The sequence below is a fragment of the Temnothorax curvispinosus genome, unplaced genomic scaffold (assembly GCF_003070985.1).
Source record: "Temnothorax curvispinosus isolate PA1 unplaced genomic scaffold, ASM307098v1 QBEX01013129.1, whole genome shotgun sequence".
NCBI classification, from domain to species: Eukaryota; Metazoa; Arthropoda; class Insecta; order Hymenoptera; family Formicidae; genus Temnothorax; species Temnothorax curvispinosus.
Genome location: NW_020222909.1, coordinates 158,925 through 177,089, shown reverse-complemented (window position 1 = coordinate 177,089; position 18,165 = coordinate 158,925). Strand labels below are relative to the sequence as shown.

General features: G+C 34.0%; 2 protein-coding genes across 9 annotated transcripts in view; both read left to right on the top strand.

Moving 5' to 3' along the window:
* The window catches only part of LOC112463228 (potassium voltage-gated channel protein eag), a 69,057-nt gene extending 60,307 nt beyond the window's left edge, over positions 1-8,750 (top strand). For 4 of the 8 annotated variants that reach the window (XM_025029479.1, XM_025029477.1, XM_025029478.1 and 1 more), the window contains 4 exons: positions 89-204; positions 1,287-1,403; positions 5,921-6,075; positions 6,241-8,750. In XM_025029479.1, coding sequence (XP_024885247.1) covers positions 89-204; positions 1,287-1,403; positions 5,921-6,075; positions 6,241-7,265 — 1,413 coding nt within the window. In that variant the 3' untranslated portion in view covers positions 7,266-8,750. The remainder of the gene's footprint in view (positions 1-88; positions 205-1,286; positions 1,404-5,920; positions 6,076-6,240) is intronic. The other 4 variants (XM_025029483.1, XM_025029481.1, XM_025029482.1 and 1 more) reach the window with 1 other exon arrangement.
* Positions 8,751-17,323: 8,573 nt separating this feature from the next.
* LOC112463216 (4-coumarate--CoA ligase 1-like) overlaps positions 17,324-18,165 on the top strand; it is a 4,683-nt gene continuing 3,841 nt past the window's right edge. Inside the window, exon 1 of the mRNA XM_025029448.1 lies at positions 17,324-17,725. Within this exon, the coding sequence (XP_024885216.1) occupies positions 17,468-17,725 (258 nt within the window). The 5' untranslated portion in view covers positions 17,324-17,467. The remainder of the gene's footprint in view (positions 17,726-18,165) is intronic.

Below are 18,165 nucleotides of genomic sequence, written 5' to 3'. Positions count from 1 at the left end.
TATGTATCTCTTTTACTTTAGATATTATTTAATAAGGATAATATATGTTGTACATATGTACAACAATAAAGCTGAATTCTGTGCACAGCTCATCTTTCGAAAAGTCGCCGATGTCCGTCGAGAAAAGGAGTTGGCCGAAAGAAGAAAAAATGAGCCGCAGTTGGATCAAGCTCAGGATCATCTGGTTCGCAAGATCTTCTCGAGGTAGGAAAACACTTGCTTAGTATCTACTATTATAGTTACCGAATATGATCGAGTGCACTCAAATTCGACGTCATCAGTTACTCATCCTTGGAACAAAAACATGAATCAGTCGAGAAATCCATTCTGAGAAATCGACAAATAGAAGTTGCGCAAGATAAAAGGACATTCGACAATTTTTAAAGCAATTCTTAATTATTGAAATTCAACTTTACGGAATGGATTTTTGCTAAGAAAATTACAATTGCAAGTATTAGTTTGTAGCTGACGACTTCCGGTTGTCACTGATGATTAAATTGTTGGAAAGTGTCTGCTTCGATTTGTTTTGACGATCGTAAAAAACTTTATCGAAGCATACGAGAGAGCGCAATTTTGCATTCAAAATTTTTTCTTCCACACGATGACTAGATATATAAGTGAATGTAATTGCCCACGCGATATATGATATATCATAAAGTAATGCATATTAATTCACAATATATTTTCACATAGAGCATGTGCACGCGTACAACGATATGCGATCCTTTATAACGTAGCGCAATTGTTAGTTTTGTCTCTAAAGACACATTTTTCGCGCGCGCGCGCGCGCACACATATTCATTAAAAATCGAATATGTAAGTACGAATTTGTCTGAAATAATTTTGTGCATTAAATCGTCAGATATTAATAATGTAGCAAAATAATTAAGAAAAATTTAATTCGTAGGCGAAAATAAATATATTATTAAAGTAACAATTAATTAAAAATATACAATTGAATATATTATTAAAGTAACAGTTAACGAAAGACTGAAAACGTGTTTATTGAGATGGATTTGAAAGAACTCGAGTTGATTGTTGCGCTATCAATAGATTGTTTTACCATCGTTACACTTTATGCGCGTGCACATACAACACCCTGCGTGACACGTGCAAGGGAGAGAAAAAGAAGAGAAAAATAAAAAAGTAAGGAATGAGAGAGAGAGAAAGAGAGAGAATGATGTATGTACAGAGAAGTTATCGCGAACGATTTTTGTATCTTCCGTGGCTGTTGCTGAATGTGACTGTTGATCGTGTTGCTTGGCTGGCCTGTTCTTTCCGAAAAGGTTCAAGAGCGACGGGGAAAGCCCGATCGGCATGACCAGGACCGTGAGCGGACGGTCCCAGCAGGATTCCGACGAGGAGCTCACCGTGAACGTCCTGCCACCCTGGCCGAGTTTTAGGCAATTTCATTATTTTTCTTATGTATTTATTTCTTCTCAAATCTTCTTTTTTGCCGTTTTCCTCGCTACGTACACGTTTTATTATCATTGTTATTATTGTTATTATTATTATTGTTATCATTATTATATTGTTATCTTTTATCATTAAATTATCATTATGATTGCCGTCGTTATGACCGTGGCAGTTTTTATTAATATCCACCGCGATGTATACTGTATATTACATTATGCATATAATACCGGAATACCTGTTTCAATATTCGTGTATATATATGTAACATTCATGAATATATACCGTATATACCACGGCAGTGCGTGATGCACGTGTCTCCGCGGGTTAATCCCACATTTGCATTCTGATGATTCCGAGTTTCATCAATTAAGAGCCTCGTTACGTACTTTTAATTTCCCCCATCCCTAAGTCAATATGTACTGTTTGCCAACTTCGAAAAATATGATAATGGAAGGGGAAAATATGAAGTAAAATAATTTTTTCTAATAAAGAGTCTAAGCAGATATGCTGTAAAGAGATTTTATGAAATATATCCAATGAAATAGATCCTTTTTATAAACGATTTATATTTGAATTGAAACTATTTTTTTATCTTTACTGATAATCAGGCAAATAAGGGATTAAACTGCATTGCCCCTCAAAACAAAGGTAACATAATGTAGGCAGAATGTTCTTGTGTAACATTAACAAACTTAATTCAACTTTATTTTTAACCAAAAAATGTGGCGAATTGATTTTTTTTTTGTAAATGAAAAAAATAAATTTTTAAATAAAAAACATACGATTGATTGATTATATACAAATAATTTACTACTATTTTACAACTATTTTAAAATGGGTAATTTTTAAAAGAATTAAGTTTTTGTTTAATTTGTTTTGAATGAGCTTTGATAAAAATCTTAATTTAATGCTTAGCTACATTCCGGGAAATTTTATGTTGGAACCCAAGAAAGCGAAAAGAGATCTAGATAAACTCTCGTTGAGACGATATCGATTCCAGATCGGTCGAAGATACCTTTAATCTAAAATTTGTCACTGTCATTCAAGAACACCCTGCACACATGTGTTCGGGTACTTCTCCCACATCCATTCGACGTGGTAAATACCGTAATACGTCCCGTAATGTGCCAGCTGGAAGGTATCACGTACGTGCACTTGCAGTACACACGCTTGAATGTGAACAACGATAAATTTTCATCACACGTCTATGTTGAAACACGAGCAAATCGAGAGTGGCAGCCGCCAGAAACGTCCCAAACTTCACATTTATCCTCATTGAATACACTTGCGTTGTATATTCTATATTTTATATTTTTAATAAAATATATAAAATTAATATGATTTTTTGCTTTACAGTAGTATTATAACGTCATTGATGTGATTATCTACAATGGCCTACTAATGTTTATTAAATTAATGAAGGATAAGCTAGAACGATGAATTTGATAATGATTAAGAGGTTATCGGACCATTTTTTTGTAAATAATTCTATCTGTTTAAATATCTATTCTATCAAAGATTGCATAAGATACAAAGACTACAAAGATGCTTCGGTTTGTTCGTCCTTCCAGCAGCATTTTCACGAGACGTACACTTCATCTGCGGTATCGTATCAGTATCATTATCATATTTTAATGATTATACTGCAGTTATTAACGAATGCTAGAGTGCTGTAAAATATATGGCTTTACAAGGTCATGCACATCTTTTTCGCATAATCATGTACATTTTATTACTAAAAGCCAGAGCCACATAGTGCAAATTGCAGGATTTCGTACAGTTTTTATTCCCTCCGTTATGCGTTAGATAGCTTTGCAACTTTATTCGCCAATTTTTATTTTCAGCGCTAGAACGAAATAATATAATCGTAATGCTGTAGCAATAACACTCGGAATTCTTACAAGGTTTGTTAATAAAAAATAAAACGATTCGAACAATATGATTTAATATATTTAACAAAATTGATATTGGCAATTAATAATAGGTACTTTTCGAGCGAGCAATATCTCATCTATATAGTTAAAGACTACGAATGTAATTATTAATCGCGTATAAAATTGTGCAAATTCGCAGAGTGCTGTCGGCGAGATGAGAAACTGTTGAAATCCTGACGTATTTAACGAGCATCCGATTTTCTTCGATTTTTATGCGAAGTGCATGCGACGAACGCACACTCTAGTATTCAGATTTCTCTTTATCTCCTATATAGTTGGATATTTGTATGAGAGTGCATATACGTACGAACATATATAAAATACTGTCTTGCAGATGCCAGAGAAATTATCGGAATGCCAGAGAGAAAACTAAACGAATATCACGCTGCATTTAAGATTTACAGCTACAATATTATCAATATTATGCCTTTTTTTTATTTCTATTGTATAATCATCAACGTTTTATATATACATATATTATATATCTATGACTTTCGCATTCTCAACTGCCTGACTCACACGCAATACGCTTTTATCGCTAATTATTCCTCCAGAATTTTGACTTGATAGTCTTACGCTACTTTTCTTTGTAGCATAATTAATTAATTATACTCACTAGTCTTACAATAATTTTTTGTAATGATTATTATCGCAACGATCGACAAACCCTTTTAGTTCAATGATAAACGTCATTTGATTTACATGCATGATGATATCGAATCTTTCTTTAAAGATGATAATATTAAGAGATGGTATAAACTTATTTGTTGTTTATTATACACATATATTAATAGATTCTGTAATCAATAACAGGGTGTTTTCATTTAATCGAATATGACAGATTTTGAACCGCCTTTGTCAATTCAATCGAATGCATGATGACATTTTAATATTTCAATCTGTATAGAAATTGCATATATAAGTATATATTAGAAAGAGAATTTTTTTAATAATTTACATAATTGAAATATTAATTCGGTTTATATTATTATAACAATAATATTGTTATATAATACATTAATGCACCTTTAACGAAAAGTAATAGTTATGTATAAATCGTTGATTGATTAATTTCGAGAGAGACAAGCGTGCTTTGATACATGCAATGCGATTTTAATAACATTTTTCACTGCCTACGCGAGCCTCCTTTCAGAAAGGCACTGTGACAACATCAATAATTAATAATTATAACGTAACTATTCGCCGCGTTTAATATGTTCCATAAAGTGGCATTCCCAAAGTTTGTCAGGCAATTTCTCATTCTGATGTCGTTATTATCCTAAAAGATAATATACCAAAATAATAATAATAATAATAATAATAATAATAATAAACGTTGGTCGACACTGGTTGGTACCGTATAATAGTCTGTTCAAAAAATGATTTAAATAATTTATATTATTATTGAATAATTTTATCAATTCGTTAATTTATCTATCATCAATGGATGTGGTATAGTTCAGTATTTTATCCGTAAAATTCATGAGCAGATGCCATGCAGCAAATGCAATTTCTAATATGATAACTTTTTGTAATATATTATCAAACATAGAGAAATAGGTATTGTTATATTATTAAAGCATTCGCAATTAGTACATCGCAAATGGATGATTAATTTATTGTCAGTTCGGTAAAGATGTCATGTTGTACTAAAATTTATGCCGAGAAAACATTTACGAATCCAAGTACTGTTAATTCATGTCTCTTCATTTGTCAACAATATTGCTTTGCTGTTTTATACAATTTCCAAATCTGAGAAAGCATCCAAGCATTACGACATCCGCTATCAATATAGATCAATGAAGGCAATAAAGAATACAAGAATTTCCTTCGAGAGCTTTTTTAATCAAGTATTAAGCGGCGTATCCCCACGATTTGAGTTGGATTAAGAAGTTGTAGCACCTGAGGAGCTTGTATAATTTTAGCGCAAAATACCAAAGCTCTGATATGATTCAAACATTATTGGTAATACGAGAACGTGTCCTGATTGTTGAAGAAGCTACTTGTAGAAAACGCTTTCTGAAAATCTTGCTACGGCAAATTAGCTTTCACCATCAGTGTTCACCAACGTTCTCCTCCGTTTTCCTCCCCCCGTATATATTTTGCGATTTTGCCAACATCATCCACCATCGTCGTGGATCCCAGACACGTCGCACCGTAAGTCGCTCGACCGCCAACCAATCGGAGTTACCTTCCTTTTTAGCTCTCGACAGTAGGCGGCTGTATTCTACGCTATGATAATAACCCTATTAGCTTTGCCTCGAACTAGTTAGCGGGGATGTACCGTAGATTTAATCGGGCCGGAAAAAAGAACGAAACTCATTAAATTTATATAGAAAAACAGGCAAATAAAATTTTTCACGTCAGAATGATCTTTTATCCAGCACCCCTTCACCACACTCTTGCCCCTTTGTATGCATTTGTACTTTGCTGCCCGCTGCCCTGGTCCAAATCTAGGGAATAACCAGCCTTTATCGTATTTTCTCCTTTGTATGTAAATATATTTTGTAAGTCGCTTGTACACACTAGGAAATAAAGACGGCTTTGTTTTCTCTTTGTATTCCGTGTAGGTTTCGCCGCGAAAAACACACTGCCGACATAGAAAAGGGCGACGGTAAAGAGGCCAAGGATGGCGAAACGTCGCACGCTAAGAAACTATCTACCGCCGAGGAAGGTGGAACAACCGTCGCGAAGACGCGACCCGGCAAGTGGGGTCGTTTGTTAGGTAAAATTTTTTTAAGAAAATCAATTTTTATTAATCTTAATTGCACGTACACAATTAAATCAATAAGATATACATATATAATGTTACTTAAAGCACAATCAAGAAATAAATTGAAATTGAACTTTCTGTGAGAAATCTATGAAAAAACTTATAATAATCCTGCAGGTAGCTCAAGTTTAGACACCGGTAGCGAATCGGGCACGGTTGGTGATACGTTCAAGCGATCTCTTAGCGCGAGAGATTCGCGTCCGAGTTCTAGCGCCAACAAGGTCTTCCCGAAGCTCGGCAAATTGGGAGGCACGATCGAAGAGGGCGGCGACAACGAAAATCAGAAGGATGCGCAGCCACAGCAGGCGCAACAACAACAACAACAGATTCTCAGTGTGGACTCGAAGCAGTTACAGCTACGACGTCTAGAAAGCTACGATGGTGGTCTGATTACGCAGCAACCGAGTCACGAGCGAGAGATTCTCGCGGCGGTACTGGAAGTGAAGGTGGATTTGAAGCTAGAGGTGCAAAGAGTAAATCAGCGACTGGCCAAGATCGAGGACATGCTGCAAGCGCTGATGAACAAGTTGCCGGTTGCCGGATCAGGAACATCATCATCCGGCGGCAGTAGTGGCAGTTCTCAGCAACAGAAAATTCCAAGCTTTGGTCTGAGCGGTGTCCAGAGTCAGTCACCCGTTACCTCGAGCGCAGTAACGTTAGTTCAGTCCGCGACTCAGACTAGCGAGTATAAACCGTCAATCGCTACCACATCGACGTCCACGACACCGAGCGAGGGTTATCGAGAACAGTCGACGGCGACGGAACGCATGTCTAAGAGCAGCCAGGAGCACCATCATCATCATCATCATCACCATCAGTCGTCGTCATCGCGGGACGTCAACAAGGAGCTGTTGGAGCGGCTGGCGCAGGCTTCCACGTCGCGCGGTGACGATTCGAATGCCCTGGGGCCACTTATCCTACGCAAGCGACGCAGCAAATCGCGCAACAAGGGTGCGGCGCCGCTCGCTCCTCTCGCCACGCAGCCAATGAGCCCGTCAGAGGCCACGGAGACTACGCAGATGCTCGAGTGTACCGATGATCGGGATTTGAGCGGTGGACCGACCGACAGAACTGTCGCAGACAGGACCGCCGAGAGATCCGACCGTAAGAGACCACCGCCCAGACCGAGAGAGTATTTGTGAAAGTTCTTCTCGCGCCGATTATTTCTTTTCTTCCTTTCCTCGAGACAATCTGCCACGACGCGAAAAAGTTCATCATCCAATACGCTTGGTAGTATAGCCTCTCGTGAAGACGTGAGTCCGCTGTATGATAATGCGCTCGCGATTATTTTTACTCTAAAACGTTCATGTATGTACATCGAACAATCGCTACTGTTTCATTACTCTCTCGTTTGTATATTTGTACGTGCACGACATGTACGTGGCATGTTCACGGTGGTTTATCAGTGCAGCTGAAAAATTTAGTTGTTGGCCACCTCATGCGTGTGCCTGGACTTCTCCGATGACACGATTGAGTACTAAGTAAGTTGACTTTGCTTCTTTTTGAGCAGCGAACGTCGCTGTTAACGAATATAACGTGTCGATAATTATGTTTATATATCGACTCTGATAATATAGACGTAACACATTTAAAGAGAAGATCTTCGCATTTTCGTTAGTCGCTCTTTAAGATGAGTGAAGGGAAAAATGGGACGAGATTTCATCTCGTGATTCCGATGAAACGCCAGCATAATTTTGCAAGGCCAAAAACTAATGAAGAAACGAGGTAAATAAATGCAGTTTTACGAATTACTCGCTTGCGACGGCTTCTTCGAGACACATCGAAACTCTCCGAGGGAATATATCCACCTTATACACATGCACACACACCCACACACACACACACACACACACACACACACACATACGTAGGTAGATATAGATTCACATGCATCGTATTGTTTACGATAGTATTATGGCGATTACGCTACATTTCTAAGCCTCTCTCCGGCCATAAGAACAATTCACTTTGACACCAAGCCAATGTGTCTCTCAACGAGATAACGTAACATTTTATAATTATAATTATTAAGCCAAACATTCGCGCGCATGTGATTCGTGATATAACTTGTAACGTTGATGTCTAACCAGTGTCAAGATATAGGCCGGTATTCATAGTCGGTTCTTATATTTAAGACTGTCTTAAGTACAACCTTAAGATGTCATGAATCAATCACAGAGCCGTATTAGCATCTTGACATTACTTAAGGCGATCGTGAAATAAGATCCGACTATGAATACCGGCCATATAGTCAGAACCAAACAAGTATATAAATTTTCAACAAATATCATAAATTATTTTAGGTTCAAAGATGTTAAGAATACGTTACAGAAACATATAATATGAAAGCTAACAATAAAATAAAATAATTAAAATCTTACATATAAAATAGAATAAATTATAATTAAATTATTCTTTTTAAAAAATTTCACGGATTTATTTTATTAGTCGTGTTATAGATCCCATGATACTAAAATTCATACTTGTTGAAGATTAAAAGGTCTACAGGAAATAATTTTTTGGGGATCTTGAGCGATTAATTTAGATGCAAATATATAGATATTCTAATTTTCTTTCAGAAAAGTAGATGCACACACACATTTCCGTAATAACTTTTTTCTTTACGGTATAAATTTAAATACATATTATTTTTAATAAATTTTTAATTGGAATTTTAAATATACTTATATGGCTTATACTTATCTCCATTTTTGACTGGTTCTGCATTAATCGAGTTATTTGTAAGAACCAATCGGTCAAATTGACTAATTGAGAGCACATGTATGGCACATTTATAAATATATTTTCCTATAGACAGAAAGAGTATTGCAATAGCAAAGGTACCTGAATGTAAACTCGAAGGCTTTATTACGTCAACATTATAATTTCCTTTAAAGAGAAATTAATCAAAGGTTTTAATACATAGTTTGAACAATATCGATAGGTAGAGGAATTTTTATCTTGATTGAAAAATGTTTAGAAGTCTTCAATTTAGATACGTTCTTTTGACTTTAAATGCATTGAACAATATTATTATCGAATAACACTGTATAATTAGAGCAGAAGAGCGAAAAAGCTAAATCGAATACGAAATAATTGTTTCGTCGTACTCGACAAATAGTCAATGGAATTGCAAATGTGATCGTCATTCTATCCAAGATGGAATCGTCGACACGATCCTGTTGCATACTGCAAGTTACCACTTAAGCAGTTTCGATTGAAACCGAAATTTAAAAGTTTTGAGTCAATTTCGAATAAAATCTAATTTATACTTTTTGTTGTTTGTATATTTTTAATTACAAATTTTATTATGTTATCTATTACAATTTCATATTATATTAAAGCTGTAAATTACAAAAATATTTCTGATGACGTTTTATATCGTTTTTTTACTCGGTTATTTATTTGATAATTTAATGTTTAATCTATATTGCGTTTCACATGACGAGTGATTATAAAGCAATGAGAAAGTGTTATTTAACTTGGAGAATTTACTGTTCAAGTTGACGAAGGTGTTAATTCGTTAAGAAAAGTTTCTCGTGCAAACTGCAAATAGTTATTGTTACGCAGACGGCAGGAATGGCGCTACGTTCGCAAAGATATATTCGTATGATATACATACGAAGCGCCAAAACAGCAATATTAGGTGTATATATCTTGTAATATGACATGTATATATATTTACATAATCATTGACCATACAGATGTGGGAAAGCGCGCGCTACTGCTGCAGACGAGAATGGCGTCTTTGCTAATAATAGAACGTGCTGACAATCAATCTTTTGCAAATATTTATTAGATCGAGTCTGAATTATCGTATAATTATACGAATCTGAATTACTTGCCATTGCTACTTGTGAAGAATAGATGAGACAATTGATTTGTATCAATAGTGTGCTTTTGCATTTTTCACTTCTAATCATCTCTTTGATTTAATCTTTTTATAGTTATGCAATTGTAAGAAATTAGTATTTTTCTATTCTCTATAGTTATGAAGAGCAAAGGCACAATTCTCATCACCGAAAACATTTGATTAAATCGAAAGTATAGACGCAAATACGCGTGCACACACGTAAAATACACATACACATATATGCGCGTGTACATATATATATATATATATATATATATAAATAGAGATATATAATTTCATGTTATGAAAGAAGAGAATTATCGAAAAATCAAGAACTTTGTTAAATAGATTTTAGAGGCAGAAACGATATAGCTGGCTCTATCATAGTTTATATACTTATACGCAAAGAAAAAGATTTAAAACTGTTGAAATTGTAGTAATTAAGCCAATTAAACGGTTAAATTCATCGCGCATCGATTATATTTAAATAACGGTACGCTACGTAATGAGATTTTTCATGCACCAATCATATCGCGCGGGATGTTATACGCTAAAATGCCCGACTTTTGCAATTTACATTTAGTTTCGTCAACACAGTAGGTCTACAACATCTGTGTAAATTCAATTCACAAATATGGGTTATCATCCGTGCGTTTCAATGACTGAAGTATCTACCTGAACCTGGACCTATTTCGAATGATATCGATCGAACTTTGTATAATTAAACACTAAACATAATAATTTCGAAGTATTTAACATTCAAAATAAATTTAATTCGATGAAATAATATAACTGATTATCAAAATCGAACATTTTTACTTTTTTACTAAGAATAAAGCTAATTTTAAGCACTATAACGAGATGACGAGTATTATTTTTATCCAGAGTTGAGTTTTTACACAACATTTACTTAATTTAATAATTAAGTAAAAAAAAAGAGTGATAAAACGCATGTTTCGCAATACTAATACCGACACCCCAATTTATCTATATAAGACGCGAAAGACATATTGCAGAAAATGGACCCGTAGCTGCTATATCTGCAATATATCCATAAAGCACGATGAAGGAAGCTCAGAAAATAAAAATCTAATTTGTCAATTACAACTGCCTTTTACTTCCTTCACAGTGATAAAAAATGTAAAACTTGCGCAACATGGAAACGCACGCGATGCGAACTCGAACAGCAATTTCACGCTCCATTGGCTCCATTGCTTAAAAATTGTTCACTGGCCGTAATTCCAGTTTATTCGGGAAATGTTATTTGCAATTTCCATTTGTTACTGTGAAACGCAGCAAGATACACTCACGATCCAACGAAGCGCAAGTAGCAGATATTTCTTTTAGGATCAACGTGATATAAGTATCATAAAGCGGCGGCGGTGAGGTAAGGGAAGAAGGCGCGTATGCAATTTTAATTACAAATACGTAAGTTTGTATTCGTTATCTAATTAATCCGTGATATTAACGCGTAAACTTAACAAAGCCGTATCACTTTTGACAGGTCAGAGAAAATGATTTCCGTTAACTTCGAAAACTATAACCGAATGTATGACATTAAAGTTAAGAAAAACGAAAAATGGAATTTGGCACTTAAATGAAGAATATTAATTAGAAGAATTAGCAATAAAACAAATACGACACGATCGTTTTTGAAATATAAAAATATTATTAATATTAAATCGAATACGTATCGATAAAGTTCTTAACACTTAAATTCGAGATAAGAACTGTTGCCATACACAGTTTCTGTTATCCTCTCTTTTTTCAAAGCCAATCGAACTCTATCTGCAAAATCTTGAATAAGACATATGTGATACTGCAGTCTTGGACAAATACTAAGTATATAAAATAAGTAATCTGCATCTCTAAAAAAAAAAATTAAAAAAAAAAATTAAATTGGACGAAGAATTGCTCGCTAAGCGAGAAATATTGCACAGTTTTGTAGAAAAAGTCACGAGAGGAAAGTAAAAACAAGCGTGTAAGAATGAACGTGCCCGCGTACAGTTGTAAAAAGAAATCTCTCTAGATCTCTCCGTTCGCGATCTACTCCGTTCGACCAGATTGTTTTAATTTCACTGCCATCGTTTGGTTACATTAATAATTTTTATTTATTGCGAGAATAATCTTTGCAAAAATTTCAAGCTTGCGATAAATTTTTCTTTTCTTTATTTTTTAATTTGCCACAAAAATCAAACAGAAAAAGTATAGAACTAATCAGAAAATATGTTTGCAATATCTAAAAATATTCCAAGACGGTCATATGTATTTCTTATGAAACCATCTTTTGTGATTCACGTTGTACAGTCGGAACAGGTCGTTATTGGACATAAACGAGAGAATATAAACGCAATACGATATTACGATTTTTTACATCAGCTACTTTGCAATAATACGAACAATCGCTATTCGACTGACAAATGTCGTAATCGTCGTCCCTGACCTTACCTTACGTGCTTATTCGCTCGAAACAAAGTTTCAAGAAGCAAGTCAATTCTCGCGACTCGTTACAACTTACAACGAGTTACTTATACACGGCATGTACAAATCCGCGATTCGAAAGTTGCTGCGAAAGCTTTGCTCTGTCCTTGGTCATCAATTACACAAAGTATTATAAAAAACATAAAGTATTATATTATTCCCATATTGTCATACATGTATATTATTATATTAAGCTTTATATTTTAGATCAAGCCAAAAAGCCCTCTTAGAATAAAACTTGTCGAATTTCTCATTATCGAGCTGATTTATCAACAATACTCATGTTTCAGTATAAATTAATTTTAATCAGGACCATGTAAAAAAACGGTGATTCAAATCTTAGTATTTATTCATCTCATGCGACGTTGATTAAAATAAACTTTAAAATGATATATAATTTATGTATATTATGTTTTTATGTATACAGTTGCGACACGCTAAGTAGCATGTCACAATCACAATCGCTGCGTGCGATCTCAAGAGCCTTAAATATAGGGAAATTCAATACCCGACGATGACGACGAGAGTGTTCGCAACGACCGTCGAAGAAGCCACAATAGGTATTGTACGAATTTCATGAAAAAAATAATTAAAAACAGAAAAATTATAAATATATAAATACATATATACGTACATATATATATAATGATAGAAGGGGGGAAACAATTTTTGCTATAACACTTCGTCCATTTTTCTATATGGGCAGTTCGTTGCACTCGTAACACAAATCCTTGGCCTTGTAAATTATTGTCCTCTTCGGCCACTTTTCTGACAAAAAATATCTCTCATTTTCGCAGTATTGCAGAAATAAATATATGTACACCGAAGAAATCGAACGGAATTGAATTTGATTTTTGCGCCCTCCATGATTCTCTTACTCTCATGACTGTTTCTTTCTCCTATGCAAAATTGCCTACTAAATGATAATCTCTCGGGGTTCGATTTCTACGATAGCGTGGTCACTTTTCACGTAACGATGGGACTCTTGTAAAACTTTGCGGGGCCCAATAGAGAACGATCTTGGAGATGGATCTAAGTAAGAATTTGCGAAAGCAATTAACTTCTCCGCCGATAATTTCCATTTGGAACGATCATTGACGATTGATAATGTGAACAGATGATACGTATCTCAGACATCTATTTTGATGTCAATTTCTGAGTGAAAAGCACGATGTCGAGAGCATTGCCGGCAATAATGACGCTGCGAGGGAACCAAATAATTTATTTGAATGGTTCTTCTGAGAATTAATGTGTCTCTAGTAAAAATTATATCGTTGCGTTTGCGATCAATTACACATGTAAGAGTGAAAGTCGCACAGGATAGTCGATTTGCGTTCAGCAAACGTTTAGTCTTCCTATTGTCCTCGAATTTGCGCGTGTTTATTCGAAGCGTCGACTGCGTGAGAAACATGACAAAAAGAAAGAGAACAAACGCAAAAACACAAAAATACGTCCAAAATATTATCCAGCAAATCGTCGTCAATGATCGCTCGAAAAATATCCTTGAGAAATCAAATTGTAGCATCGAACGAAGCCTGACTAGAATACTCAATGAAAAAGCTGCTTTCAAACTTATAATAAAAACATTAAAACCTATACTTCTGTTGTGTTTCATTTCGAAATATATTCTTCGCATATGCAATTAATTAATTTTAAATTTCTTGATCACATATTATCATATACATACCCCAACATTCTTTTTATTCGCCTAACTATGCTGTACATTGATTTCCTGAAATTTGTCATTATTAAACTACGAAAGTAGAAATAAAAATAATTCTTTGGGAATCCATGGATATATCGTAATAATGATACGAAAAAAAAACCTATGTGTTAAAAAAGCACCGGTTCAATAGGGGCAGAAGGGTTGTGCGATCGAAGGCATCGAAGGGAGGGCGCTACCTCGTCGCCAACTCCTTCTTCGACTCCTTCAAGTTGCGACTTGGTTTCTAACAATAATTCTCACACTAATACTTATTTTCTTTAAATAAAAATATGTTAGATAATATAAATTTTTTAATTTAACGATAGGATTAATATCGTGATATTAAAATGTTTTATATAATGCAACGTATTTAAGAAATTAATACATAATTGAAATCTTCAGCTAAACGAAAGAAAGAACACAATGAGTTTCCAATAATGAGATAAAGTTCGAATTCTCTAATAATTTTATAATAAAGATTAAACGTTTGTCACTAATAATTACTAATGTAATAACTACTGTAGGTTTTTCTAATTACTACTTCTTTGATATTACAAAATTAGTACATTATATTGTTCATCCAATAATTTCAATTGTTTTAATCTATAAAACTTTGATATAATACTTCTGTGTTTTCATAAATCATATTTGATAAGCTTGATACTGTACTAAAAATATAATAATATAATATTCAATGCTTGCCTAAAGGTTCATAATCTTTAAAGTTAAACAGCCACTATCTTCTTGTCAAAGATGGAAATAGTGAGATGTATGATCATTAATACCATCAAACATTCGCTACTAATTATGATGTAAGAGGAAACAATAAATAAATGAAAAAATGATAGTGTGTAGAAACTTAACTTGTTGAGAGAAGATAGGACTAGTAAGAAACTTTTATCAGTGACGAGAAATCGACATTGTCGCGATCAACACAAACAAGCTATCTTAAGCAATATAAGATCAGAGATAGATGCTTGTTATATGATAATTTGTTTGCAATATAGTTAAATATCTCTTTTGTAAAGAGATATGATTTATACTCTAGCTATAAACTTTCTTATTCAAACAATTTATCACTCGCGAAATTTATGTTAATATAACACAAACATGATAGAATTAAGTTCATCGAGAATTAGATTGTTTCAGTATATCACTTGTTTTGATACAAGAAAAAGATCTTAAATACCGGACAATCCTTAAAGACTATAGAAATGAATACCGTATGCAAGATTACTGAATTGAAGATTATTGCTTAAAATGAAGATTACTATCAGTTTCTTGATAAAATTTGTAAATCATTTGAAAGAGATATAGTGTTATTTCTATCGTAACAAATTTTCCAATGCTCTTGTTATATTTCTATATATGCATATATTCGGTAGGCATCATTGATAAAAATATCTAACATAATGTAATTTCTGAACCTCTAGTTGTACTTATTGTGTGCGACGCGATAAATGGAAGAAATATCGCTTTAACGATATAACTGATTATAATTAAGCTCGTGCGTTATCGCACGCAAGTTGAATTTTAAGGAAATCTTTTTGTAGACCCATATATTACGTACATATCTACTTCTAGAATAAACTGTCGTTTCCTTCATGAAATTAATTTGAAATGCAAATGTCGCATTTTCGTCCACTGATATGCCACGATCGCGATACAGAACTAAATGTGATATTTTTTCATTCACTTGGCCACACACACAATAATTAGAAATTACTATTGTGCGTGCATATGACAAGTAAATCATATTAGATGTAATTCGCCAAAACTGTCTATTGAATGCTCCAATTTATATACAATATATTTAACATATTGTACATACAACAATATATATGTAGATATTTTTTATTTAGCATCAGGATGATATCATCAATCATCATTGCATCATGTAACATCACATCACAATAATTTCAATAATTTAGGTTTTCATGACGGTGTTTAAAGTTTAAAAACGATCTGCAGTCTTTTCAATTGCAGTGTTTTTTCTCGAAAATTCAGAAATATGCAAATGCACCCGTTGGCAATCCTCGCGATATCTTCGCTTCTTCGCATAAAATTTCGTAGAATACGACTTGAACGGGCGCCAAATAAGATTGTGCGTAACTTCCGCTAATCGCTCGAAAGTCGCTCATAAAATAGAAGAAATAGAAGAAATATGCTTTAGTCGAATCAGTGAGTTATATCGCAGTCGAACCATGCTCCCGATGATACATTTTCTCGCAGCAACCAAGAAATACTCTGTTGTTTTCCGTCCGTAATCTAATTTAGAATCGCGCTTCCTCTTTTCATTCTAAATTTGCAAAATTATTTAGAGCCAGTTTCACTAACGTCCATTAACTGTAACCTTCGATTAAACTCACTCTTCATCTGTTTCTAAGCGAGGCAGTTAGAAAGAGATGAAGAGTGAGTTTAATCGAAGGTTACAGTTAATCGACATTGGTAAAACTGGCCTTTATACACATTACATAAAACTCTTCAATCATATTAACACAAGCTATTTTATTTCAACATCATCGGAAATAAAACAAAACGCTATCATTTATGTGACGCGACAAGTAGCACGCAATTCAATGATTTGCGGCACATTTGCACAAACGAATGTATAAACGTCATCCGGACGGAAATAGATTTATCTATTTATCTTACTTTGCAGGACTTTGTGTTTTTAAGCGGATTTGATATCTGAATTTGCGTGCATTACCGAAGGTAGCGTATTAATCCAGATTTTTCTCATTTATGTTTCTTAGAGATATCGAATAATTATGTTAAAAAAAAGCGGAAAAATTCGTTCAGGGGTAATATATCGTGTTTTCTAGAGATAAGGAAATAGACAAAGAAATATTTTACGCATTTAATATTTTAAAGTTGATTGAATGTTAACGAAAATTTAGAAAAATTTCCCGAGTAAGAACATAATAGTTATATATGTACAAGATAAATATTTTCTTTGAAACAAAGTTTTTTACATAAAATAAAAAACTGCTAGATGGAGTGCTCTTATCTATTTCGAACACGCTTTAAAATATAAATTTTACATATGCAAATATAAAATCTATATATATATGTATATGTATATATAGAAATAATTTTTAAAATATAATGTACAATAACTTATGTAATCGCTACATTATTTGAATTAGTGGGGATGTAGATATGCATATGTATATCCAATCGAAACTATCTTATATCACAGTTAGTTACTATGCTGGCTAATACGCGGTTAGTGTCCAGTACTAACTAACGCGTAGTGCGCATAACATATCTGTATATAAGACGTTTGTTTCGCGTTTTTCGCAATGACGATTCTGTCGCTTTTCGGGCGAATGTCCTATATTCTGAGTCAGTCCATTGGAGAATGCATTGTCAATGCATCGCCAAAAAATCCTTTGGGAAAATTTGTTAAACATCGACACTACGCAACTACTATCAAGTTAAAAATAGATTCGCAGAATGTAGTAAGTAGTAGATTGCCCGACGTAAGTGGCTTCGAGAATATTTATTTGCACGACCTCATTTGGGAAAAAATCGGAAGATGGTCAAACCGCACTGCTCTGGTATGTAATACAAATATTATGAATATCAAGAGATACACGCGCGCAACGATTTATAATACAAGAGTATAAAAAATGTACGTAGAACATTTGCATTTTTCGTAATATTATGGATGTGCGTAATTATGTATAATTAAATTACTTCTTTCTATAGATATTAAGGGGGTATGCCACCTTTGAGCATGAAATTCAACCTCTTTTTCACGATTTGTTTTAACATATAAAGAATAGAGCAATCGAAAATCGGCCTTAAGAGGTCTTTTTATTATACATTGAAGATGTAAAAAAAAATGTTTTTGTATATAAAATCATGTTCGTATATAAAATACACCCTGTCAAAAGAGGCCGTGTGCGTCACGGGGGTCCAGCTGGTGTACATGATTTTGGTTGACTGGTATGACCTAGAACAGAAATCCAAAAAAATTCTTAATCTGTGATAGATT